Raw genomic sequence first — 27500 nt, forward strand, 5'->3', positions numbered from 1 at the left:
AAAACATACATATTTTATGGATGTCATGATATCCAACTGGTTTTCACTATTTAGATTAGCTTTTCAGGGGACCTTGTGAATTAATCAATACTTGTGATACAGGGGTCTAGCCATTTTGGAAGCTTGAAAAATAAGAATGAGTCTAGAGAGTGGAGCAAGGGAGGCAACAGTATAATTTTTGAAGTGGTCATGTTTGCATATTAAGGTGTGGTCTGTACTTTTATATGAACAAGTTTTTCTTGTAAGGAGATTGAATCTTTGCATTGGTATAATGGAATGATATAGAAATTCGGCGCTTTATTTCTTGCGCATCTGTCGATATGTTCGCTCAGGGCTATCTGTCTGTATTGAGGAAAATAAATCTGTTCTCTATGCAGCGTGACTCTGCGTTTCAAAGTAAGGCTCGTTTGGCCCACATAATTGTGGCCACAACCTGAGCACGTTTGGACAGAGATAACGTTCTGGGAAGCACATGTGAAGTTGGTTTTTTTAATTGAGAATTTTTCTCCTTGCTGGAACGTGAATTCCAAGCATTCTGTTAGGTATCAGCATGTACCACAATTAGGTTCTCTACATTTTTTAACTATTGGTATCGTATGTATTGAGTATAGTTTTGCATTTGCTTGGAGCCTCTTGAGTGATTTGTGTTGTCTTTTGCATTTGTGGCGTTTATATGTATTTAGGATGTTATTCATTTTCGGGTCTTGAGTGAGCAGAGGGAGATTTTGAATAATTGTGTTGTATGCTTCATTGTTTCTGGGGGTTGTGGGTTGATATGTATGGGAGTGATTTAAAGTGAGGTGTGGTTTTTTTGTTTTGTTGTCCTTAGTGCGTTTTTGTTCAACTTGGCACATTTAATTCCTTGATCTATAAGTGCGGATGGGTATTGACGTTCAATGAGTGTTATTTTGAGATCTTGTTGGCGAAGTTGTTGTGTCAGATACAATTACAGATCCGTTTTGCTAGATTGAATGGGATATTTATTTTGGTGTGCTTAGGATGGCATGAACTGAAAAGGATATACTGTTTTGAGTCTGTTGGTTTGTAGTAGATGTCAGTTGCAATTTGGTTGTTAGATTTTTTTATAATCAATATGTCCAGAAATGGGAGCTGTTCCTTTCTATATTACATTGTAAATTGAATATTGGAGTTTATATTGTTCAGTGTGGATTTGAAATCTAGGAGTTTATCATATGTTCCATTCCAGATGATAAAACAATTGTCTAGGTACCTTTTCCAGTTTTCTCTTATAATACTGGTGGAAAAAAGATGAGATGTGCTATTTTGTTTCATGATTATATGTTAACTTTTGGCATAACCGCTAATGAGAATTTCACCTAGCAAATTATTTTATTTGTTAATTAAAGTTTGAAACCAAGATCCAGTGACAAAATATGTAAATGTTTTTATTTTTCATTCCCTTCAAAATTGCTCTTAACTGTGGTTTGGACTTTGACGGTTCCTTCTAGTGTGTAAGGTGTCCTGTTAGGGTCACCTCTTTTGTGTTTAAATGTACGCTAATTTTAAATGAGAAATATATGTATATTCATATACATATCTATATTTTATAGTGTAGTATATTTTATAGTATCCCACATTTCAAAACACTCACAGGCAGACTTTCTTTAAAACTTTCAATTCATGCTTTTGTTTAACCACCTTTTCTTTTGTCGTGTAGTATTCCACATTTTGAAACGCCTACAATCTGTATTTTTTATTGAAAAAACTTTTGGAAAAGCCATCATGCATAAATTGGGATTTCTGTTGGTTTTTGTTTTTTGGTTTTTTTCTTTGAGATTTTTATCATGAAAATTGAAATGAAGAAATGGAAGTATGAATGTTTTCTCTAAAAATGTGTATTACAAATGTTTCAAAATGTGGAATACTACAACATTGAAGTTACATTGTGCTGCATACTTAGAAGATCCAAACTTATCTTACAGTTAGATCAGTCTTCTTTGCCAAGCAATAAAAGTATGTTTTCTTTTCGTTGTGTTTGCTTCATCAGTGATTAACGTTTGGTTAAGAGCTATTATTTGTAATACAACTATAAACGGATACAAACGAGGAGTCAGTATTTTGTGTTTGAGTAATAGATGGGAAACCATTGATGGTAGGTTGTCATTGCAGCTTCATCCATTTATTGAAATAGTTATACTTACCCAGTTTGCAGCGCACTGTATAATCCACAGGCAGCATCTAGTTGCAAATAACCTAAGTGGTAAACTTAACAAGTCATTGAGCACTGTTATTACAGCAGTAAAATCAAGGCACCATACCCACTATTCCCCACTGTTTCTACAGCTCTGTACTGAGAATATAAACACTTATTGTTGTACATAGAAGTTTAATGTCTGTCAAAGGAACTGCGTGAAAGTTGTTTTTTCCTTTTTAAAACAGTTCTTGAATTCTTGCAAGACTCTTATTCTGTTTCTTGTGATGAACCAAGAAATATTGCTTATATGGCAAATATATTCACAAGGTTCAATGAAGTTAGTATGCAACTGCAAGGAACTGAGGTTAAATCTTATTAAAATAAAAGTAGCCTTCTCCATGTTTCTGTTCAAGTTACAGCTATTCAAATATTACATAAGCCGTCATTAGTTCTTCCAGTTTCTGAGCCTCTCTGAACTGGAGAAGGAGAAATGCATACCAGAGGATGACATTCAAGTGTATTATTCACACCTGGATGAGCTGCTCAGGGACATGTCTGATAGATTTCAGATACTTATTTTTGATTAAAATAGCAGTCTGGGGGATTCCTAAATATTAGTTATGAGGAAACAAGAATAGTGGAGGAAGAACTGACTTCACTTTAAAATGACATTGAGTTGAAGCCAAAGTTTTTAAAAAAATCATGTCAAGATTTTTGATTGCAAAAAGGCCTTTCTGACTGCTACCTTGCACTGTGGAATGAAGTCAAGATGTACTTTGTTGCCTTCCCAAGCTTATAGAGTGAGGCTTCAGTGCAGTTGCTAGATTTTTTATAAGCAAAAAAACAGAATGAAAATTATTGTAAATAATTGTGGGAAGCTAAGACTCCACCTTATACCTTTCATCCAGTTGTCGTGAAACTGATATCCCTGCACAATGTACATCCATTGCATTAAAAACAGGAAAACAACATAGTTACAGGTGGGATGTAAATTTAGTCTTTCATATTGTAAAAGCAGCAAAATAATGGGTTAATTAGGTTAAGTTTTAATTGTGAAATACAGTTGTTTTGAATTTGCAGTAGAAACTGATCTATGTTTGTGGTGATGAGAAGGGAGGAGACTAGGAATGTGCCAAGGGGGCAGCAGTTAAAAAAAGGTTGGATTCCATTTCTCTACACATTGAGTGGAAACTGATATATTTATAATGGCATATTTACTCATTTTATTTACTATTAATAAAAATAGGTGTTAAGCCAAAATTATAATTTTACAGCTACATTTTTTGATGCAGAACTGTAGGAATAACAATTTAAAACTGATACAGGAGAAATTTTCATGACTTCTTGTTGCAATATAGGAATCATATTCATTTTCATTTTCATCAACTGATTCTTCATTTAAAACAAGTAATTGGCATTATTTACATTATTTATATTTGACGGATATTTGTCCTCATCTTGTTTGTTGTTAATACGTTTCGGCTGATATACCCTCCAGCCATCGTCAAGTGTCTTGGGGAAATTTCGAAACTGGGTGTCCCCAAGACACCTGACGAAGGCTGGAGGGTATATCAGCCGAAACATTGTGTTAACAACAAACAAGATGAGGACAAATATCTGTCAAATGTAAATAATGTAAATAATTCCTCATCTCTTAAATATAGAACTGAAGTAATCGGCAGTTATCAGAGCAATATATGTAACATCTTTAGGAATTTATTGTGGATTTCTTGCATTCTAGAGTCAGGTTCTGTTGAAGTCCACTTTGCCTTATCCTTCCAAGGTACCAGTCAAGGCAATAGAAAGGAAAAATTTTTACAGCATCACACAGAATGCCTTGTAGTATTTATTCTCACTCTTTATATTTTGAGTTCAAATCCTGTTGTAGCTTCATAGGTGACAGATTGAATAAGTCCCCATTTTTACTTATTTCTCTGTCAAGGGGAATTGTTTCTGACTTATCAATAAAAAATGCAGGCATCCCCTACATTACAGCTACCTCAGGTTATGGGATTGTGTGCTTATGGAAATTGTAAAGTATGACTAATAATTTCAGGATACAGTCTGTAATTTCACTCTTACAGAAACTTGGATTGCATAGTTTTAAATTATTAATTTAGGATTACACTTTCTTCTTAGTTCAATGACCACTTATGTTTTAGTTAAGATCAAAGTATATAGTTAACAATTTGAAAAATTATCATCACATTACATACGTACACACACATGTAACGCACATAATGTGAGTGTGTGTGTGTGTTTCTACCTCCAAAACAACCCACCAACAGTAACAGTAATGTACAGTATGAAGAAGTTAAGTAAATCCATTTCAAATGAAAATAATTTGGTATCCTAATCTATTTTAAAAGTTGAATGGAATGCCTTTGATCTTAGCTTTAAACAGGCACAACAATACATCTAGCAAGAACAATATGACCACCAACACTTGCTCACTGTGACAAACTTCTAAACCTATGCAACCCACGTCATCACCATATTAACCCACCAACTATGGAATCCAACTGGTTTTAACAGCTATCAGCATGTATGCCAATATGTGCATGTGTGTGTATGTGTATGAGTGTGTTTATGTCTTACATCGGAAGTGCAAGTGGTGAATTACCTATAAAATCTGGTGACTCTTCAGCTAACTGTAATTATATAGTACTTTCTCTTCCTCAGTCCATCACTTTTTTCATCTCAATTTCATTATTACATCTATAGGAATAAGACAATTTTCTACTCTCACAACACATCTGTCCTGGGCAGTTTTTTTTACTTCCTATTTGTTGATCATTAATTACCACTGCTGTTGGATTTACCTACAATTTAAGCTCTCTGGAAAGAAGCTATCAAATAGAACTGAAGGCAATAGCATGAAAAGGAACTGTAAAGAGATTACACTGGGTATTAAACTTAATGTTTTAAAAAGACTTAATGCAGGAGATGAACTAAGTTATATTACTGAAGTATTAAATCTTACAATGTTTACAGTTAGAACAATATGTGACATCAAAGAGAAAATTATGTCAAGTGCTCAAGAAGCCACTCTGTTAACTGTCCATAGATCTAATGTAATGCTTAAAATGGAACAACTCTTGAGTATATAGATCAAAGATTAGAAACAGCATAATGTGGCAGGCAGTAAACATGTTGGTAAATTGAAAAAAAGCCAAAAGTTTATATGATGATTTGCAGGAAAAAGGTGAAACTTCTAATGAAAAACCCTTTTTGGCTAGTCAAGACTGATTTGAAGCACATGAATTTGCACAACATAAAAATGGCTGATGAAACTGCAAGCACTGATATAGAGGCTGCTGCTAACTATCTTGCACACATGAAGAAAATGATTGCTAAAAGGGGGCTACACACCAAAGCAAATATGCAACATTAATGAAACTGCACATTTCTGGATGTGCATGCCTGGTAGAACTTTTTATTTCTCAAGAAGAAAATTCAACACCAGGATTTAAAGCTTCCAAATATCATCTGACACTTCTTTTGGGAGGAAATGCTGCTGCTGATATGAAATTAAAGCCCTTACTCATGTATCACTCTGTAAAAACAATGGTTACATGAAATTTAATCTACCTCTGATTTGGCATTCAAATAAGGCATGAATGACTGAGAGCCTTTCCAAAGAGTGGTTTAAAAATGTTTTTTTTTTTGTCATGTAGTAGAAAGGTACAATACCTGACAATATTTCCAGCAAAGTATTGCTTCTTTTAAACAATGCACCAAGTTACCCAGTGAACTTAGATGACCTTTCTGATAATGTGAATGTAGAATATATCCCCAAGAATACTTCTTTGCTCCAGCCAATGGATCAAGGTGTGATAGCTAACTTAGAGGCATATTATATGAGAAGAACTTTCAAATAACTTCTGAAAGCAATTGACAGGGAAAGTAAACCTACAATTAGAGATTTCTGGAAGAAATTCAATGTAATAGATTCTGTGGATAATATAGCTGAGTTATGGGAAGAAGTGGAAAAACATATGGGCAGACTGTGACATAACAAGTGTCAAGCAGAAAGACTACATCAAATTCAGAAAGATATTGTGGCACTTACAAAGGATATAAGATTTGAAGTCATAGAGGATGATGTGATTGAGTGTCCCATCTAATGAGGAGCTGATGCTCTTAGAAAAAGAACAAGCTGAGAATATAGATGAGACAATGGAAGTTCCTCATATACTACTTAAATTGACTATAAAAGTTATTGCTATATGGTTGGCACTTTTAGAGGAAGGTCTGCAGGTTTTTCTGATAATGATTCTAATTGTGAACATTACATAAAAATTACAAGAGGAATTTACAAGAAACTCAGTTCCTATATTGAGCTGTACAAAGTGATGTTGTATCATAAAAAACAAACAATAAGTTCTTCACCTCTCAAGCCATTGTTCATGATAATGGACTCCGAGATAGTAAATATTGTCCCTCATCCTCTTAGTAACACTCATTCCACCCCCACCCCACCCCTACACACACACAATAGTCAACATCTTTTGAGGTAACGTACTCTTACAATATGATTCTTATTAATTTCATAACATAATCCTCTTGAAATGTTTTTGTATTCCTATGTACTGTGTATGTTTAGAAATTGTTGTTTTCATGTATAATGGTGATCAAGTTACTTGTTCTCTGTTGTTGCCTTGTACTTTTTTTCTGCAAAAGCCCATAGGAATACAATCTCACTTAATAACAAGAAAATCAATAGAAAAATTAATTGCACAATATGAGATTTCACATTACAGCTAGATTTTCAGGAACACATTATTTTCATAAGGTGAGGGATTCATTCCTGTATGTATATTTCATCTAATATCTAATGTAATTGAAATTTTTTGAAAATGTGTCACAGATAGGTTTATCAAAACTGAATAACATTCACTGAGAAAATTGATACTGAATGGCACTTTTCAATTCCATCCTTCCTACTATCAAATAAAGACCTCAGAATATTATCTTCCCAAAATAACTGGACCTCAGAATATTATCTTCCCAAAGTAACTGGCAATTTACAAATGGTTCCATTTGTAAATTGCCAGTTACTTTGAGGATATCAATCAGATGTAGATTGAAAACCTAGTTTCAAAATGAAATTTTGTTTCTTTAAATCTAAAACTTTGATTGCATTCTTAAGTTTTGATGCATTATTTTTAATTTATTCTGTTTAGTACATATGATGTTTCAACCATTATGGAGGTTTTAAGCCTTCTCAATGTAGCTGTTATGGCATTGTCTTATTTTTATTCTAATACTAATTTCATAATGCAACCATCTCAATTTGTTTTAAAGAAAAGCACTTTTCTAATTCAGTCCTTCTTGATATTCTGTATAAGCATCCTTCCTGTATCCTACTTTCTTCCATAACAAATCATTATCGTACTATATATTTTAACTAGCCTCTGGTTAATTAAAATATATACTGTATGATCCAATTTTATATTTTATTTTTTTATGAGAACGTTCTTGACTGTAGCAGTGGTGTAGTTGACTACACCTTTGCTATGTTCAAAAGGAAATCAACTCTTGCTATTGAAACTTGGGTGTATAACTCAATTAATTCAACTACTAATTTTGTTCTACTAATCCTTTTCTTAATGTATTTTAGTATTGTTGACTCTCTTGCTTTGTTTTTCTTTTTTATACATTGTGTTTTTTTTTTTTAACAGATTATAAACACTGGTAAGAACAACAACAGTAATAGGTTTCAAATAAAGAAAGGCCATATTACTGAAATGGCAAACAAAATTAAAGATGGGATCCAAATTGGAGCCATGATGTCAAGCAAAAAAAGTAAGACTTTTTGTATCATTGAGTTTTGGAAAGCAGGCTTTTTTTTATTGTTAAATACAAAAATATTCTGTTTCATTGTTGTGGATAAATAATGCAGGTCATTTGATTTCACTTTTCTTTTTAGCTAACTCTTTTCCTGAGAGATATCTTGTCAACCAATTACCTGCTTGAAATAAAATACTTTCTTCAAATTGCATCCTACTATCTTGAGGGCAATTAGTCATAATCATATTTTTGTTTGGTTTTTAAATCTTATTCATCAGTGAATGTAGCAGAGATAACACCTCAGATATGTGAGCAATAGTTCAATGAGGGCTATATTCAGGCTTTGAAGAGGATCAGTATCTGATTAAAGCTGAAGTTTTTTTCTGGTCCTGAAAAGAACACATTGTTTTTGATATCACAACATATTTGTGAGGTTGCCATGAGACATATCAGAATACATGAGGTCTAGCATCTGTCACAAGTTTGAGGACTATCATCATCATCATTTAACATCTGTTTTCTATGCTGGAATGGGTTAGATGGTTTTTAATAAGAGCTGGTAAGCCAGAGGACTGTGCTGAGCTCTACTGTCAGCTTTAACTTTGATGTTGCTGTTAAAATATGAGACAATGAATTTGGTAGATGTTACCTTATGTCTGTTTTTGAACCAGTATTCTTGATTTTTGTAGGGTTGGTGTAGTTGTACAACTGCATCTGATAATAGCAAAAGGATGTATGACTTGAAATTTGGAGAGTGGGTTAGTTATGTCAAAGATTGTGATTTTGCTCAGTTTTCAAATTTTAATGTTAGTACCAACAGTTGTAGATGTTACTTTATGCAATGATTCATTCAGGACTAGATGTATTTGTGATTTTATCTAGCCCTGATGTTTTGGTGTTTTTAGATTTCCCTGTTCCTTTTGGGGTTTCTAGGAAGGAGGTACATATTTCTTGTTTTGTATTTTTGTCTTCTTAGTAGAGCTTTTAGACACTGATTTTTGAGAAATGTTTGTTTGCTTGATGTTACTGTGTATTTAGAGTTACTATTATGTCATGGAGTGCAGTGTGACGTGTTCATTATGCCAATAACTCTATATAGTGTTTTGCAGTTTTTGTAATTCATCTTGGATAGAAGATTTTACCATTTTTATGTTCTGCTGTACTTTTGGGTTTTTTAACTTGTATTAGTTATTTGTTGCTGAGTTTTATCTCTGTTGTATGGTTTTGATATATTGTGTTTGAGGATGGCTATTTCTGATGTGTGATTAGAATTGTATTTGTTATGTTGCCTTGTGGATACTAATTTTTGAAGTGTCTATTTTTACTTTACAGAAGAGTCAATGTTGATGAAGTGTAGTGTTGTTGAATTTTCAAGCTTTGATTTTGTTTCTTGATGGAACCCATTCCACTGGGCTTTTATGGAGTTTGTGTAAGTGCTGTTGTTTTGTTGTATTGTGGAAGTGTGTTATGATGCTAATTAGTAAGTGGTTTGAAGAGAGATGGAGAATTGTTAGCCACGTGGTTGTAGTAGATATGTGAAACAGAAAGTGATATCTGGAGAAGAATTGTTAAAAGTTAGGTTGGTGAGGTGCCTGTTGGTGTGAGCTGTTTATGATGTTATATGTATTAAAGTCTCCCTCTCCCAATTATGCCATTTAGGAAAGTGTTAAGATGTTGAACCTGATGGAATATTTAGGGAGTTTTGTGTTTGTGTTTTAATGTAATTTGTGTTGTTGGCTTCCATATTGAAATTTGTTTTTAACTTTCAGCTAGGAGGGATGGTTATGCTCATGATCTTTTACAGGGCTTCCAAGATTGGTAAGAGGGACAGAAGAAGGAAACCTGAGACCTGGTCCATGTACTTGCAGACACCCAAATATCCAAGTTGGTAGTGTTTAACTGAGCAATAGATGACGTGTACCAACTAGGTAGGCCATGACAGTATTTGAACTCAGAATCACTATTGTTATCTGGTCCAGCTTGCTCAAACATGTTTAACCCAAACAGGCCATCCATCTCAGTCCAACATTAGTTGAAGGAGACCTTCAGGAAAGCATCCAGTGTCTATGCTGTGTTGATCTACATATGTTATGTTTGGATGACCTATTCGAGTAAGGCTATGCTTTGGCATCCACATCACTAGGTCACATGCATGCACTTGTTCAGCTCGCTAGCAAAGCACTGGCATCTTCCCCTTATTTTGGTGGAAACAGGCAGATCTTCATACAGCTCTTTCTTAGTGAGATGAGTTCTCCAAGATATGTTTAAGATTGCTCTTAACATTCAGGTAAGTTCTATCTAACCTGAATTCCAGTTTTGTTGTAAACATCCAGGCTGTTGCTCCTTATAAGACTGGCTACTGTTGCATGGAAAAAATTCCTTTTAAAGGGTGTCTGACAAAGTTGATTTCCAGACAACATCCAGTTTGTTTAGTGCCAACCATGCTTTGGCTGTCTGAGTTTTTTTTTATATCCTTTTGGACATCTAGCTCAATAAATAATTAATGTAGACTATGCTAATTGTTTAGTCTTGCTCTCTGACACAATATCAAACTCCACCTAATTACTTTATAGTCTAGAATTAGCTGCACATGATGTTGGATTATTTAATCTTAGTAAAACCAAATTCATTGCTCACAATCAACAAGGATCCATCACCAACATCAGCGGAGATCCTATCAATCATGTTGATGATTTCACATACCTCGGTTCTAAGATAGCCTCAACTGAACTCAGAATGCAGGAAAGAAATGGAACAGAAACTGCAAGTCATTTGGTATTCTTTTACATGTTTCAGTCATTTGACTGTGGCCATGCTGGAGCACCACCTTAGTCAAAGAAATCGACCCCAGGACTTATTCTTTGTAAGCCTAGCACTTATTCTAATGGTATCTTTTGCTGAACCGCTAAGATATGGGGACATAAACATACCAACATCGGTTGTCAAGCAGTGGTGGTGGGGACAAACATAGACACAAAGACATGCACACCATTGGCATAGCTAGGGTATGGCAGGCAGAGCACTTGCCATGGGCGCAGTTCTGAGGGGGGCACAATTTTGAGTTGTGAATGAGTAAAGTAATTTAATTTTGGCAAATATTTCAGTCCATTCATGCACATACATGTATGCTGCGGCAAATTTTGTTGATGTGTGGGTGGTCTCAAGGATGTGGGCCAATGCATTGCTAGTCGCATTTTGCGCCCGCACCAAGAAAACCACCCCACCACGATATTTGTTGTTTTGAATCAAGAAGAATGCTGGTAGACCATAGTGCCCCCCGCAAGTTAATATCCTTCTGCCTTCAGACCATCATCGGTGCACTTCCCCCTCTACCCTCGCTTGTCAAAGTATGCATTTGCTAGTTTTTTAATTGGTTACCAGCCAAGTAAGCCATTTGAGCTGTACACTCCCTTGCAAATTCGCCCGCAGCTTAGTCAGAGGTAGCTACTTCCCTTAACATTTAAAGCTCTATATGTATAGCTATTTGGCTGATAATTGTCAACATTCTCTGCAAACAATTGGTTGTTTCGGCAATTTCAGATCATTAATCTTTACACTGACGATCTTCTTGGGAATTAATCGTTATGTTTCTTGCTTGCTCAATGTTGATCATACTTGCGTGAGTAAATATTTCCTATGTTCTTATGCCTATGCACAGTGGTAGATTTAGTTTCAAAAAGGGTCTGAAAGATTATTTCTGATATGATTTTTTTCACTTGTATATGCAAGCAGAGTAAGTTTTCAATGCTAAAACATAAACATGAGCCAAATTTGTATACATGTTTTCTAACCAGACCCACTCAAAACGATCCAATCAAAAATCTTTAATGTTGATGCATATTATTTTTCAAATACTGCAATGGTACAGGCTCAAAATAATTGGCTTTTTACTGAAAATATTGGGAAACTGTCAAAATTGTATCGCATACAGAAAAAATTGTCAATCTTTACCTCATGTGTGACTGAATATTGAAAAAAGTAAATAAGTAGTATACTCAATATTGTAAAACTCAGTATTTACTCCCCGGGATGAATTGGGATTTTTATTTTACCACAGTGGTATGCAGCGTTTCTTGCTCTATATGATGTAAAAGAATTGAAGTGCATAGATCTGCGTAGAGCGAGGTTATCCGGGATAATATTCTTTAATCTTCATAGCTATACTGACTTTGATGAAGGTCGCTCATACATTATGCTCACCCAGTTGCTGTAATAAGTAAGAATAGTGCCTTCAAAGTTTTTCAGTCATTTTAGCATATTACCTCAATGATATGGCTAAAAATAGATAATTTCTCAAGAATGAGTTTGTTTTCACATCATTTAACGATATTTTATAGAGAAATAAGTAGTATATTCCAAGAAATAAAAGTCCATATTATTTTCCCGCAGTGACTTGGGATGTTTATTTTTCCACCATTGTGTGGAGTGTTACTTAATCTATCTAATACAAAATGATTGAAGTGGGTAGATCTGCATAGAGAAAAGTTATTGTACATAACATGCTTTAATAGAGCTATATTGCTTGCAATGAATAATGCTTATATGCTCGCCTAGAACATATTTAAAATAAAAAATGGTCTATGCAAAGGTGTTTTCATAGTCACTTAGTCATTTTTCATAAGTATGACATTAAAAAATAGAAAAGATCTTAAGAATGTGCATTCAATCGAATGTATGTGATTAATGGCTCAGTCATATTACTGGCACTTGTGCTGTGCTGTAACGCATTGAGCCAACGCGTTGGAAGCTTCATATGACTCCACCTATGAGTCATACCCTGCCGTACATCGATCATTATAATCATTGACATACATTGCTGCCATATCCGCCAAAAAATTCAAGACTTTTTAAAAATTAACTTGATAAATAATTCTGGCGGGTTTAACGGGCAAATCTACCACTGTGCTATGTTTGAATTTTTTGTGATTTTTCAAGCAATGGTTTCTTGCTTTTAGAAAATTGTTATAAAAAGATGAAAAGATCATTAACTAAGGAAAAAAATGGAGCAGAAGGGCGAAAAAAACGCAAGTTGGAGGCAGAAGAATCTAAGAAGTTGAACAAAGTCTTCATGTCCCTCTTTGTAAAACATGCCGATAGTTCTTCATCACCTACCAAGAGGTCGCCTGGAGTTCAACCGTGCATTTTATTGTCCAATTCTGCTTCGTGCAACAATCCCCCTCAAACTGATGCAGAAGACAATTGTCTTAAGTCTGACAACAGTGAAAACAAACTTGAAATCAATATGATCGGAAACACTAACACTGCACTTGAAGAAGTGATCTAACAGCATGACATTGGACTCCTTAATTTTGACATGAATATTGAGAAGGCAATAGTTCCTAGATATTGGAGGATAGAAATAGTTAAGCTAGGCTGGAAGGACTGTGAAGGACCTTTCTTGCCAACAAATAACCACTCAATGAATAAAAACTGGTTCAAAAGGAAATTGGGAAATGGTCGAGGTGAGGAGCAGGTTCGCACATGGCTATTCTATTCCCCTCATAAGAAGTCTGCATTCTGTTTGTGTTGTCTACTTTTTTCCCCGATCAGATTATCAATCGTCATTAGAGCAGGAAAGTAGATTTTACCAGTGGAAAGTGCCTGAACAAATGTTGGTTCATAAAAATACTAAGAATCATCGAGATAGCTTCACACAGTGGAAAGAAATGGAAAGAAATCTAACCAATAACAAGTGTTTCATAGACGCTGCTCTCAAGTCACAAACCGACCATGATAAGCAAAGATGGTGTGATGTTTTGACGAGAATTCTACATTGCATTAAGTTTCCTGCTACTCAGAATTTGGCTTTGCGAAGTCATAGGGAGTCACTTCAGTTGACTGAAGACTCAAATGTTGTTAAATTTCTTGGTTTGCTCAATACTTTTGGCCACCTTTGATCCCATCATAAAAGAACACCTTTGCTATGTAGAGAGTCACCTTGGATTGACATCTTACTTTTCACCTGATGTTCAGAATGAATTTATTTACCTCATGGCATCAGCTGTTTGTCAGAATCTGCTAAAGGACATTTGCAGGGCCAAGTGTTATGGTCTCATGTTCAACACAACCTCTGATAGAGCACATCGTGTGTAGATTTCGCAGGTAGTATAGTATGTTGAAGTTGACTTTGAAAGAAAGCGCGTTCAGGTGAGAGAAACCTTCCTTGGGTTCATTCAGGCAGGCGAAAAGGATGCAGAGAGTTTAGTTGATGTAATTTTGAAGCAGTTGGCCAATGATGAAATGGTGTTGGAAGATTGTAGGTCCCAGTGCCATGATAATGCAGCTGTGGTGGCTGGGCACAGAAGCAGGGTCCAGCAGAGAATCAGTGAAAAGAACAAATTGGCCCTATACGTAAATTTTGATAACCATTCGTTAAACTTAGTTGGCCTACACGCAGCTAAACACGAGTTGGTGATGTCTGCATTTTTTGGCACAATCAAAACACTCTACATATTCTTTTCTTGTTCGACACACCACTGGAAAAACTGAAGGCCATAATGCTAATGGTTCTTAAGTTGCAATCTGAAACGAAATGGAGTGCTTGGATGGATGCAGTTAAAAATGTAAGAAACTACCTCAATGAAATTCTACAAGTTCTTCAAGACATCGTCGACAATGAAAACGTGGCAACTGAGACACCGAATGACGCAAAGTTGCTGTTTAACCATTACATGGCTTGGTTTCTGGAATAGCGTCCTCACACAGATTGATCATGTTCAAAAGAGGATTCAGGATCCGACAAATTTCCATGATGCATCTCTCGACTTGAAAGGTCTCTGCGACTACTTTATCACTTCCAGAGAAGTTTTAGTGGCTGGTTCAGTCGAAGAAGGACTGAGCATTTGCAGAAGGTGACAAGTTGATGTCAAACCATGTTGAAGATCTCAATGTGTCATTCACAATGTTTCCATCAACGCTGAGCTGTCAGCAAAAAATAACATGCGAAAAACAATGAATGGGACTATCAACCATCTTCTTAAAGAAATGAATGTGAGGTTTTCCCGGCTGCATGATCTTGACACCAAATTTGGCTTCCTTATTGATGTCCAGTTTTTGTGTAATGGCAGTTTTGCAGATCTCCGAACATGTTGCAATACCTTTAGAAATGTCTACAGCAACGATATTGATGCAACTGAACTTTTCGAAGAAATCCTTGATTCCAGAATGCTACTTGAAGGTTACAAACACCTCCAAATATCAAATCTGGAGGAGCTTCTCCAATTTATCATCCAATATGGAGACGAAAGTGCTTTCCCTAACCTTCGCGTCGCGATACAAATTCTGCTGACAGTAGCTGTTTCCATTGCTGGTTGCAAGAGATCCTTCAGCAAGCTGAACTTGATCATGTCCTTCCTGTGAACTTCTATGACACAAGGAAGATTTCGTGACCTCGCGTTGCTGAGCATCAACCAAGAAGAAGTGGAGAACACCAATTTCAATTGTATCCTTAATAACTTGGCGTTGAAGAAAGCTTGAAGGGCACTTCTTTAAAAAAGTCAATGTCTACTTTTTGAATAGATAAATTTTATGAATTTTTTCTGACTAAATAACTGTTTCGTTTTCTCTTAAAAATGGGTCGGATGGGTTAGGTTTGGAAATAGGGGGGGGGGAAGATTTTGGCTTTGCCCTGGACACCATTTACCCTAGCTACGCCACTGACACATACACAAATATATATACATATATATTCATTTCATTCGTTTTGACTGCAGCCATGCTGGAGCACTGCCTTTAGTCGAGCAAATTGACCCCAGGACTTATTCTTTGTAAGCCTAGTACTTATTCTATCAGTCACTTATGCCAAACCGCTAAGTTACAGAGATGTAAACACACCAGCATCGATGTCAAGCGATGTTGGAGAGGGACACACAGACATATACATACACATATATATACATATATACGATGGGCTTCTTTCAGTTTCCGTCTACCAAATCCACACACAACGGGCTTCTTTCAGTTTCCATTTACCAAATCCACTCACAAGGCTTTGGTTGGGCTGAGGCCATAGTAGAAGACACTTGCCCAAGGTGCCACACAGTGGGACTGAATCCGGAACCATGTGGTTGGGAAGCAAGCATCTTACCACACAGCCATGCCTGCACCTATGACATTTTTACAGTTCCACCAATTGACTGCCTTGGATTGGTATTTTCTTTTTTATATATAACTCAATAGATGAAAGGCAGAGTTGAATTAAGTAGGATTCAAATGCAGAAAATTGAAACAGATACCACAAAGTATTTTGTCCAGTGTTTGGATGACTTTGTCAGTACCTGTACTTTTACATTTTGTCATTATAGCACTAGCTTCCAAGTGTTATTTGTAGTATTTATGTACTGGCTGCATGATTTTATGTGTGCTATTAAGATCTTCTCCATGATAACACTGCCCAGCTTTATTGGAAAGTAATATAAAATATGGAGTCATCATCATCAACACCATTGTTTTAAATGTCCACTTTTTCATGCTTGCATGGGTCAGACAAAGCTTATTGAAGCTGATTTTTCTATGATCAAATGCCCATCTTGTTACCAACCCTCACCTGTTTCCTAATATTGACCCTTGGCTCAGCTTGTCTTTTACAGAAAATTGGAAATGAATACTCCTTGTTTGACAGTGACACTTATTTACAATTATCACTTGGTAACAAGAAGACATACTCTCATATATACACACACACACACACATGATGGCTATCCACTTATGGCTAACGAAAACCATCACTGACCATTAAGAACACTGTGCACTCAGACAAATTTATATTTTACTCTTGTGGCTTTGCTGGTGTCTGATGAGTCTAGTGCTTGATAAGCATAAACATCTGCAGATACTGCAAACCAAGTATTCTACTTGAAAAATGTGTCTTTTTTTTTCTTTGAAGATATTCACTCCTTTGTTTCTTCCATTGGTTGTGATGACAAGCATTGCTTTCCTACATGACAACCCATTTTTCACATGCCTTGAAGATTTTACAGAATCCTTAAATTGGAGTCTTATTTCCACAGGGGACACTTTCCACAAACAAGTTTGCTGTATCTGCTTAGGGGTCCTTTGATCATTCATCCAAACAAGATATCTTGTTCAATGTAATTGGTGCTTGTGCAGTATTACCTCAATACTCAGGATGTTGACTCTCCTCAAGACTTCGGTGTCTGGAATTTGCAAGGATTAACCAACATGCCGAATATGTCTCAGACGTCTCTGATGGAAACATTCAAGGAACATTACATGATGCCTGTAGAGAGTCCATGTCTCACATGAGTGAAGGATTGATGTCAGCACACATGCATGGTACAGAGCAGCTTTCATTTGCTTTGTGATGCCATGTTGGTATCAGACACAAGACCCAAGAGCCCTTCTGAAGCCTTAAAAATATTTTATCATCCAAGGTGCAAGAGTAGTTGAGTGTGCAAATTTGTCTACCACTTTCAGTACTGTTCTTTTAACTAAGATAGATGGTTTCACATATGGGTTTCATGGCACAGGCAGAAACATTACAACAGTCTTGTCCTGGTTAATGCTGAGTCCAAATGTCTTGCATGATGCAGAAATATGATCCATGAGAATTGGCATAGCTTCAGCTGTATGAGTAACCGAGTCACAATCATCCGCATAAAGGTGGTCATGAATAAGAGCCTGAAACATTTTAAAATTGGCAACAATTTGAAGAGACAACCAGACGGTACTTTACCTGTATTTCAGAAGAGCAATCTGCAGGAAAAGCATGTGTGAGAGTAACACAAAATGGAAATCGATTGACACTATTCTCTACAGGAATGTGTCTGACCTTGCTACTATCAGCATTGACCCATGACGGCATCTCATCATGAAACAATTTAATTATTGATACAAAGTGACCTGGACAACTAAGTTTGCTGAGTATTTTCCACAAGGAGGCCCTATTCACAGTATCAAAGGCTTTGATTAAATGAATGAAAATCTGGACAAGATCCATATTCTACTCATAGCACTTCTGCATATGTCTTGCTGTGAAAATCAGATCAACTGTCCCTCTACCAGAATGGAAATCACATTAAGATTCAGATAGGATGTCATTTACAAAGTATTATTCAGGTATACAAGAGGGATACTTGCCAGAACCTTGCCAGCAATATTTTTATGGTTGCCACCCTTTATTTTGACTCACTTTCCTTTATGAGAAAAAGGATAATTGCATCCTTCTAGTTCTTAGAAACAGCACTACTCTCCAGACTACACTAATAAGCTTGTAACATTTCTGTGTGATATCTCAGCACAAATCCCATCTTTACCAGGTACTTTATCAAAATTCAACTTATTTATTACTGTTACTACTACTATTGAAGGTGCAAAATCCAAGAAGCCTGTAACAGGTCTTTGTTGAATAGTATCAATTACAGCGTTCAGAAAGATATTCAATCCAGTGACCTGTAATTTCTCTTGATTTAGTAAGTAGAATAGAGCCCTCCTTAGATAGGCTCATATATTTACTTCATAAGATAGTAGAGCTTTTTGCTGTCATTTGCATCAGTGGCAGCTTGAATATAAGATCTTCACACCAAATGTTCTGCATCTTCCTGAGTTATCGCTGCAGTAGGAATTTTGTATTCTTATAATGGGATTCTTCCGCCCATCTTAGAACCCTCTGTGCAATACTACATTTGTGAACATTGAGAAACTGCCACAGAAACAGTGATACTGAAATACTCTGACTAAGAAGTAGAGTCTTAAGATCAGTGGAGACAGCCTTTGAATGTCATATAGTCTCAGGCAGGACTTGCTAAACAGCAGCAGTAAAAGTACATACATAGTAATTTAATGCTAAAAAGCAAATAAAACAACCATATTGGAAGTGTATGTCCTCACATACACCCACAAAACAACTGATCTAACATACTCCAAAGAGTAAAATATCTACTAAACAAAAGAGACAGTGAAGCCCTTGGAACCCCAATATGTAACCGAAAATGTAAATTATGTCACATTTCTGTGAAAGACATTACATTTGTGATTAGCAGCTGCCCAGAAATGTCATGAATGTACTATGTTCCTATGTGACATGACATTGTCACTAAAACAATATACAATGCCATCCTGACAAAAGACTGTCTTGTATTAAATTGAATACATACATAAAAATTGACTCTAGGAATATTGGTTGAACATTCCCATCAAAACTTCTAGCAAGTGTAACAGGTCAGGTGTTGTTTTGGACAGATAAGAAAACACAGGGACCATCATACAGAGTAGCTACCCTGTTTATATAAATATCTCTTAAAAATCAAAGAGAAAGAGAATAACTATGGACAACTGCTTTGAAACACCCAGATTCTATACTCAGATTATAAATTCATATGTATACCAATAATAATTTTTGTGCTTGGTTTGGTGAGTAAATGCCTAAGTGACAATCTTGATAAGCTAGGGTTCTCAGAAAAATAAATCAACCAGCTAATTCCCACATTGCAAATATAGTCTGTAAGTGGAACAGTAAAAATGTAACAAACGTTTTCTCAAGTTTAAAATGTGAATTTGTTTTTGCTATCTGTATTCCAAGGTGGAGTTGTGTATCTTTGTTAGAAACCAGCTCCTTCCTGAAAGGAAGATCTCAGATAATTAAAAATAGAAGAGAACTACCACTTTTGTGGTCAAATTTCATACCTCACAACCAGCATGATTTAGTTTTAAAGATTATTATTGTGCTAAGAAATATACCAATTTTACTTGGTGACTGAACTTCAGATTTGCAAATTGGGCTAGTGACAGTTGTTAAAGTATAAACTACCTAGATTTCTATATTTATCACAGACCGATCTTGTTAGCCTGGTTAGGAAGAGACCTTATGAAGTATTTCACCAGGACCCTTGATCCCATTTTCGTTTGATATTTGAATACACAGACAGCTTCATGTGCTTACAGTGAATACAGAAATTATACATTTCCACATCACTTAAAGATATGTCATGACCATCAAGAAAAATGGAAGAGTCTCATTGTTAACACCAACTCCTTTATATGACATATAAGATGGAGAGCCTATCATTTCAATAAAGCTAATGAAATTGGTATGTATGCCTGTAATGAGGATAACATTAAGCAAGAATTTAGATGTAGAAAGAACCCACTCCTTGCAGCTTTTGAGAATGAACTATAAACATCTGCTCCTTGCAGCTTTTGAGGACAAATTGTAAATATCTTCAAGAACATCAAGTTCTATAAATTCCCATTGCAAAGAAATGGAGCATTTAAGAAAACTGCACCTCCTGACCAAGGAACTTAAAAAGAAGTCTGGAATTCTTGTCCATGCTGATAAGACTAGTAATTTTCATAATTTGAGCTATCACTTGTATAAACATCTTATTAGGAAAGAAATATTAAGGGATTATTTGGTTGCCACTGAGTTTGTCTTCAGTAACAACTAAATTGGAAAGGATATTGTAAGTAAATTATATATAGAAGACAACACTGAACCATATTCTCCTAGGATACCCAGGTTAAACTTGAAGGACTTAAACCCAACGGTATAACTAGTCCCACAGTTAGATTGTCAATTGTATATAACTATCAATAATTTACTTCCTCTCCACAAGTCTCATTTACACTTAAGCAAGTAATTAAATTTGACCTATAAAGTTATGGATTTATTTAAAACAATCAAGATTAATTTAATTTATTCAAATAGATATCTAGTTGTTATTCAATCATTAACCCAATTTTACTGAACAAGGTGCTCATCTTGGCAATGAAAAATTCTAATTCATACAAGCATGAAGTTGATATTATTTTAGAAGCTAGGGTGTGGGTAAAAGAATTTGAAGGTAAATATTGGTCCAGAAAGGACAGACCTAATAATCTTGATATAACTACGGGGTCAGGTGTCTCTGCACGAGTAAATAATTTAGTAGAAATATACATATTACACTGCTTAAATTGGGAATTTCTTGAATTGGTTGGGTGAATCATAGAGAGATGATGCATTATTTACTATCTATATTTGTAGCAAAGCTAACTTTGAATGATATAGGGAAAATCTTTTAAAAGTTGTAAAGGATTAGGGCTATCCATCTCAATAGAGAAGGAATATAGTAAAGTAAATTTTCTAAATGTTACCCTAAACCTTAGTACTATATCACAAGCCTTAAATATATGTCAAAAATCCAATCCCAGATCAATTACAAATTTTATAGTTCAGTGAGTCTTGCTTTGATTCTCTAAGTTTTAAGCTAATGAGGAAATTTTCAACCAATCTGAAAAGCATTATAACTTAGCTGTGGCAGATGCAAAATATAAAGAAAAGATTTAATACATCCCTAATAGTGAAATAGATAAGGATGTAAAAGTAAAACAACAAGCAAGTAATGACAACTCCCATAGCAATCAAATTAGAAATTCTAGAATATGTTTTAATAGCTGGAATAGAAAAATTAATAAAAATAAAGATAGTATAAATGAGGTAGTTGATATTGGATTATCCCCAGCTAATAGGAACAGTGAATTGTTAAATGTGCAAGGAGTGATGTACCCTACATACAAGCATAACACCAGTAAGTCTACTGGAAAATCTAGGCTACCTATGAAATGCAATAGGAATAATGAAAATAATGCAAATATCAATAGGAGTAATTATAATACAAACCATAATGGGAAAATTACCAAGGATTATGATAAGATTATAATAATAGCCATAATGAGATGAATAGTAATGAGTAAAGTAGACCTGTATGTGAATATAGCTAGATCAAGTAATTGTGGTATGAATTCTAAAAAGCAAAGGATTAGATTAATACAAATTATATAGTACTATTCACTATATGGTGCTCAAGTAGCCACTAATATACTGAGTAAATATAGCCTTGGTTATTCCTAACAAGATGGACTATAAAAAGAGTAAGATGTATAACCTGCATTAAACTATTAGGGGCTACTATTTATATGCTGTAGGGTTATAGGTACTATTTTGGGGTAGTGTTAGTATATCTAGTGTTATTTACAATAGTAAGAAATAGGCAATAGATATGGGTGGGTGTTAACATTTAAGACTTAGGAAAAGGGGAGGGGGTGGGTAGTTATTTGACTACCTACAGGAGCCTCTTAAATAACACTAGATATACTTACTCTACCCCATAATAGTACCTATAACCCCACAACATATAAATAGTTGCCCCTAATAGTTTAATGCAGGTTTACATCTTACTCTTTTTATAGTCCATCTTGTTAGGAATAACCGAGGCTCTTGTAGGTAGTCAAATAACCAACCCCTCCTCTTACCCTTCTCCCAAGTTTCAAATGTAACCTACCCACCCATATCTACTACCTATTTCTCACACCAATTTCCCCCATTTTATCATCACTTAACCCCTTGTATTATGCCTTTATTTCTACCATAACTGATCCGAGAACACAAATTATTAGCCCTACATACATGTGAACAATATTTCCCCCATGTTTGACTTTTTCATCCTTTTCATTTTATTTTAATTTTTGTTATATGTTTTAGATTTTTTCTTTATTTTATTATACTTTATGCCAACAAGTATTTTTCTGCATCCACTTGGAGTTAATATACCTTTGCTTAGGATTTTAATGATTAGATTCAATTAGTATTTCTCTCTTATCTTAAGGCATTTGTTTTTGCCTTTCAGGTATACTTAGTAAATTGCTTGATTCAAGGTAACTTTTCTCATAGTACTAATCTTCCTGTGGACCTGACATTAGTTGTACCCATTAGTGCCATTATATTCTTTTAAATTGGTTTATAATAAGAGGAACTATATACTTTAATGACTATGTAATGCCTATGAAGCTTACTTAGGACATTGCTGATAATTAGAGAGTTGCATTTTTGGATATTATTTCAGCATGTGACTTGGCCTTAGACATTATCCACCTAATTGTAAGTGCCATTTTATTTGTGCATTGCAGAGCACCTTTCGGATGAATTTTGCTTACATACTTGTGTATACCCAATTATTACTACAATGTGCTATATATGAGGTTTAGCCCAATTTCATTCTCTAGCAGTGTTCATCTAACCACTGAATTGTCAGTATTAGTTGCCTCCCCTTAACCACTAACCTGCAGACTCCCTAGTTCTTCCCTCATGCATGTTGTAGTCTTAAGATGCTGAAGGACATAAATGGCCCTCAATATCTATGCGTTGACTTATCCACTGTTTCTTTTTTCTTTGCCTGCTTATTTCATAAACATATCATTTGTAACTGTTTCAACTTGTGACCCCGGTTCAAATTGTAACTGACCAATTGTAGAGACCGCTGGACTTAGACTTGACCCATTGTGGATCATAGGTGGGATTCTTGGTATTAATTTCTGTAAGTAAAATTTTTTTTTAGCTCCCTAAGATAATTGTTTACTTTTACTTGAGTTTACTCCGTTAGCATAGGTATTGCCCTTTCATAATCATGTTAGTATTTTCCTTATATATAGTTTCTTAATAACTTCTTTTATTAAACACCCCGACCCCCACCCCCCACCCTCGCCTTAATATTGCACCTATCCATTAATAAATTGTAGTATTCCCTTAACCATTACTAGCTCACTCTTTTACCTACCGACCCTGTAGCCCTGATGGTAAATAATTATTTGCTCTTAACATATTGGGCTTCTAGACAGTTTGTCTAAGCCATGTTTTCTTTCCTTTTCTTTCTTCCATTTATTTATATTATATGCTCTTGTTTTCCACTCTGATGAAGATCCGTTGCCTTAATTAAAATGCCCTATGAAGGTGAAGAATTTTATTCTTGCATTTATGTATAGACTGCATTTGGATCTTTCTGATTTGACGGGTACCACTTGTTTTCTTAACGAAACACTTTCAAACTTGGGATACTGGTAGAATGTGTCATATAAAACAACTTTTTCTCTTAGCCTTCTTAACAAAAAATTGTACATCGCAAGTTATTTCATGTTAAAGTTGTCATATTTCTGTAATTTCAACCAATCACTGACATCTATTCAGCTGAATACAGTTACTGCTGTTTTTGTAAACAATAATTTTTGCCGGTGTCAAGAGTGTTATTCCCTGTTTAATTATATCATTATTCCCTAGTAAGGGTTTGGGGTTTTAGGGTTAGGGTTATGAGTGAGGTTATGGCAGAAATAATCATAACCCTAACCGTAACCCTAAGACTAACCCTAACTCTAAAACCTGAACCCTAACCCTAAAACCCTAAAGATAAAACCAGTACAAACGCAAGAACAATGTCATCAATAACAGTACTACCGATAGTTGCTGTTGACAAACTACGGCACTAATTTTATTCAAGGGAAAAGATCCCATGACACCGTTAGAACATGTTGTTTACATTCCACGGCAGTAATTGTTTTCACTTCAATAGACGTCAGTGATTGGTTGAAATTACCGAAATATGACAATTTTTTACATGAAATAACTTCGAATACAAATTTTTTTATCTGTTCTATAACACAAAATATACAAGTATACGAAGTTTGAAAGTGTTTCGGTACCAAAAACACTACATAAAACATAAATGAAAAGTGTTGCCTGTCAAATCAGAAAGATCCCTGCATTTTGGCAATCTGATCCGTAATGGCCGTAAGATATGTTATGTCACCTATTTGGTTATGTCATGTTTTCTTTAAAGAATAAGCTATAAATGTGGTCCAACCGGTGTGTTGGTTAATCTGTGGTTTTCTCCATTTTCTAATTATTTACATTGGTTCCTGATAAACTCTTGTTTATCCTGTTGTTATCTGCACTCTACATGTATGGCGTGCCTAAACAACATTGCCCAGGGATAATACATGGAATGGATACTGATAGTATATACGAATATTTTATCCCTTAGATAGTTATTATAACGACTAACTATATATGTATGTATATGTGTGTGTATATATATATATATATATATATATATATATATATATATATATATATATATATATATGTATCTCATCATCATTGTTGAACGTCCGCTTTCCATGCTAGCATGGGTTGGATGATTTGACTGAGGACTAGTGAACCAGATGGCTGCACCAGGCTCCAATCTGATCTGGCAGAGATTCTACAGCTCGATGCCCTTCCTAACACCAACCACTCCGAGAGTGTAGTGGGTGCTTTTACGTGCCACTGGCACGAGGGCCAGTCAGGTGGTACTGGCAACAGCCATGCTCAAGTGGTGTTTTTTACGTGCCACCTGCACAGGAGAAAGTCCAGCGGCACTGGGAACAACTTCGCTCAAATGTTTTTTCACGTGCCACCAGCACAAGTGCAAGTGAGGCAAAGCTGGTAATGATCATGCTCAAATGGTGCTTTTTATGTGTCACTGGCACAGAAGCCAGTCAGCTGCTCTGGCAGTGATCACGCTTGGTGCTCTTAGTGCTCCACTGACACGGGTGCTAGTCATCAAATTTGCGAATTTGATTTGATTTCGATTTCACTTGCCCCAACAGGTCTTCGCAAGCTGAGTTTAGTGTCCGATGAAGGAAAGGTATGCATAAGTGGGCTGGTTACACCCCTGGCATAGGCCACGGGTTATTGTCTCACTTGGCTTGCCAGGTCTTCTCACGCACTGCATATTTCCAAAGGTCTCGGTCACTAGTCATTGCCTCGGTGAGGCCTAATGTTTGAAGGTCGTGCTTCACTACCTCATCCCAGGTCTTCCTGGGTCTAGCTCTTCCACAGGTTCCCTCAACCGCTAGGATGTGGCAACTTTTCACACAGCTATCCTCATCCATTCTCGCCACATGATCATACCAGCGCAGTCGTTTCTTTTTCACACCACATCTGATGCTCCTTAGGTGCAACTTTTCTCTCAAGGTACTTACACTCTGTCGAGTATACACACTGACACTACACATCCATCGGAGCATACTGGCTTCATTCCTTGCAAGATTATGTATGTCCTCTGCAGTCACGGCCCATGTTTCACTGCTATGTAGCATGGCTGTTCGTACACATGTGTCATACAGTCTACCTTTTACTCTGAGTGAGAGGCCTTTTGTCACAAGCAGAGGTAAGAGCTCTTTAAACTTTGCCCCTGCTACTAACGTGGTCACCTAGGTAATGGAAGCTATCAACTACTTCTACTTTTCCTCCCTGGAATGTGGCGGAAATTGTTCTCTGCACATTTTCAGTGTTTATTGCTCCTGAGCATCTGCCACATATCATTGGCAAATTTTTTCTGCTTCCCCTCTGGCTAAATAAACCTGTCTCCTAGCTTCCCTTCTGGCAGTCTGATACAATTCCCTGCTACCACCATTCTTCCAGTCTTTCCAAACCTGTTTCTTTTCTCTAACATATATATATATATATAAGAAAACAAAAATGGAACAAGAACGTAGCATTTGACAAAACATTCGGACAGTTAGATGATACAAAAAATGACAGGAAAAAACAAAGACGGATCTTTCAGAGCTTTCAATCTTCAGTCGAGTACCAGATTGTCTTTGCAGTTTCGGCTGGTTACTCTCAAGACTGCTCTAATCTTTGCACTAGATTCTTTGGAAATAAGCAAGCGAATGTATACGAAAACAAGGACAGAAAACACAGAGAAAGGGTATACAATTACAAATACAAACAAATACAAACAAAAACAAACAAAAAGACATTAACAACAGGTTGTCTTTCAATTAAGGACAAATTAAATTAAGCTGGCATGTGTGGAAGTGAAGGAAGCCTTTTGGCAGGAGCATACAAGATGAAAGTCATGGGAAGGAATATAAGAGATGCTACACACATGGTAGTCAAACGAAGAAGGAAAGGTCAGGCTTGGCCAAACACTGATCACATGGAAAGAGAGGAGAGAGGTGGGGGTAGAGGGATTGAAGAATTAGGGAGGGTTGAGAAAGAGAAAAATAGGAAAGGGACAGTGTGATATATATATATATATATATATATATATATACACACACACACATGTGTGTGTGTAAATATATATGTGTATATATATATATGTATGTGTGTGTGTATATATATATATATATACACACACATATACATACATACACACTTGTACAATTAAGGACGTAATTTACCAGCACGTTCACAACAGTAAAATGAGTTACATAGGAGGTACCCAAAATGAGATGAGATGTAGACTAGCCACACATCAGCATTCTTTTAGAAATAGAAACAATTAACTTGACTGGATTAAGTAAGTATATTTGGGAACTCAAAGATAGTGATATTAGCTTCACATTAGAATGGGAGATCCTTGCTACTGCACCTTCATATAATGTAAAAAGTAGGAAATGTTACTGTTGCATTAATGAAATTTTTTTCATTCTAACACCACGGAACCCACTATTGAACCTAAGAGAGGAGAGAAATGCAGCTTGCCTGCATGAAAGGAGGTCCACTTTCATTAATATTAGAAACCCTTATACTACCCCAAAATAGTACCAAGAACCCCACACCATAGAAATAGTAGCCCTTGATAGTAATTTGAAGGCTATGCATTTACTCCTTAATTAAAGTTAGTTTCCTAGTAGTAATGCTGGGGCTCTTGCAGGTATTCTGAGTTTAGGTCTTACCCCCCATACATATCGACCACCTAGATGTTATACCAATTAAGCCCTTGTAATACCA

General features: G+C 35.7%; 1 protein-coding gene across 4 annotated transcripts in view; it reads left to right on the top strand.

The window, feature by feature from the left end:
- The window catches only part of LOC106872965 (SH3 domain-containing kinase-binding protein 1), a 360206-nt gene that overhangs the window by 81360 nt on the left and 251346 nt on the right, over positions 1–27500 (top strand). For 3 of the 4 annotated variants that reach the window (XM_089366667.1, XM_089366670.1, XM_089366668.1), the window contains one exon: positions 7840–7963. In XM_089366667.1, coding sequence (XP_089222793.1) covers positions 7840–7963 — 124 coding nt within the window. Of the gene's footprint in view, positions 1–3874; positions 6672–7839; positions 7964–27500 lie in introns of those variants that run through there. The other variant, XM_089366669.1, reaches the window with a different exon arrangement.

This window comes from Octopus bimaculoides, chromosome 19, assembly GCF_046866305.1.
Source record: "Octopus bimaculoides isolate indiv1 chromosome 19, ASM4686630v1, whole genome shotgun sequence".
Classification (NCBI taxonomy): Eukaryota; Metazoa; Mollusca; class Cephalopoda; order Octopoda; family Octopodidae; genus Octopus; species Octopus bimaculoides.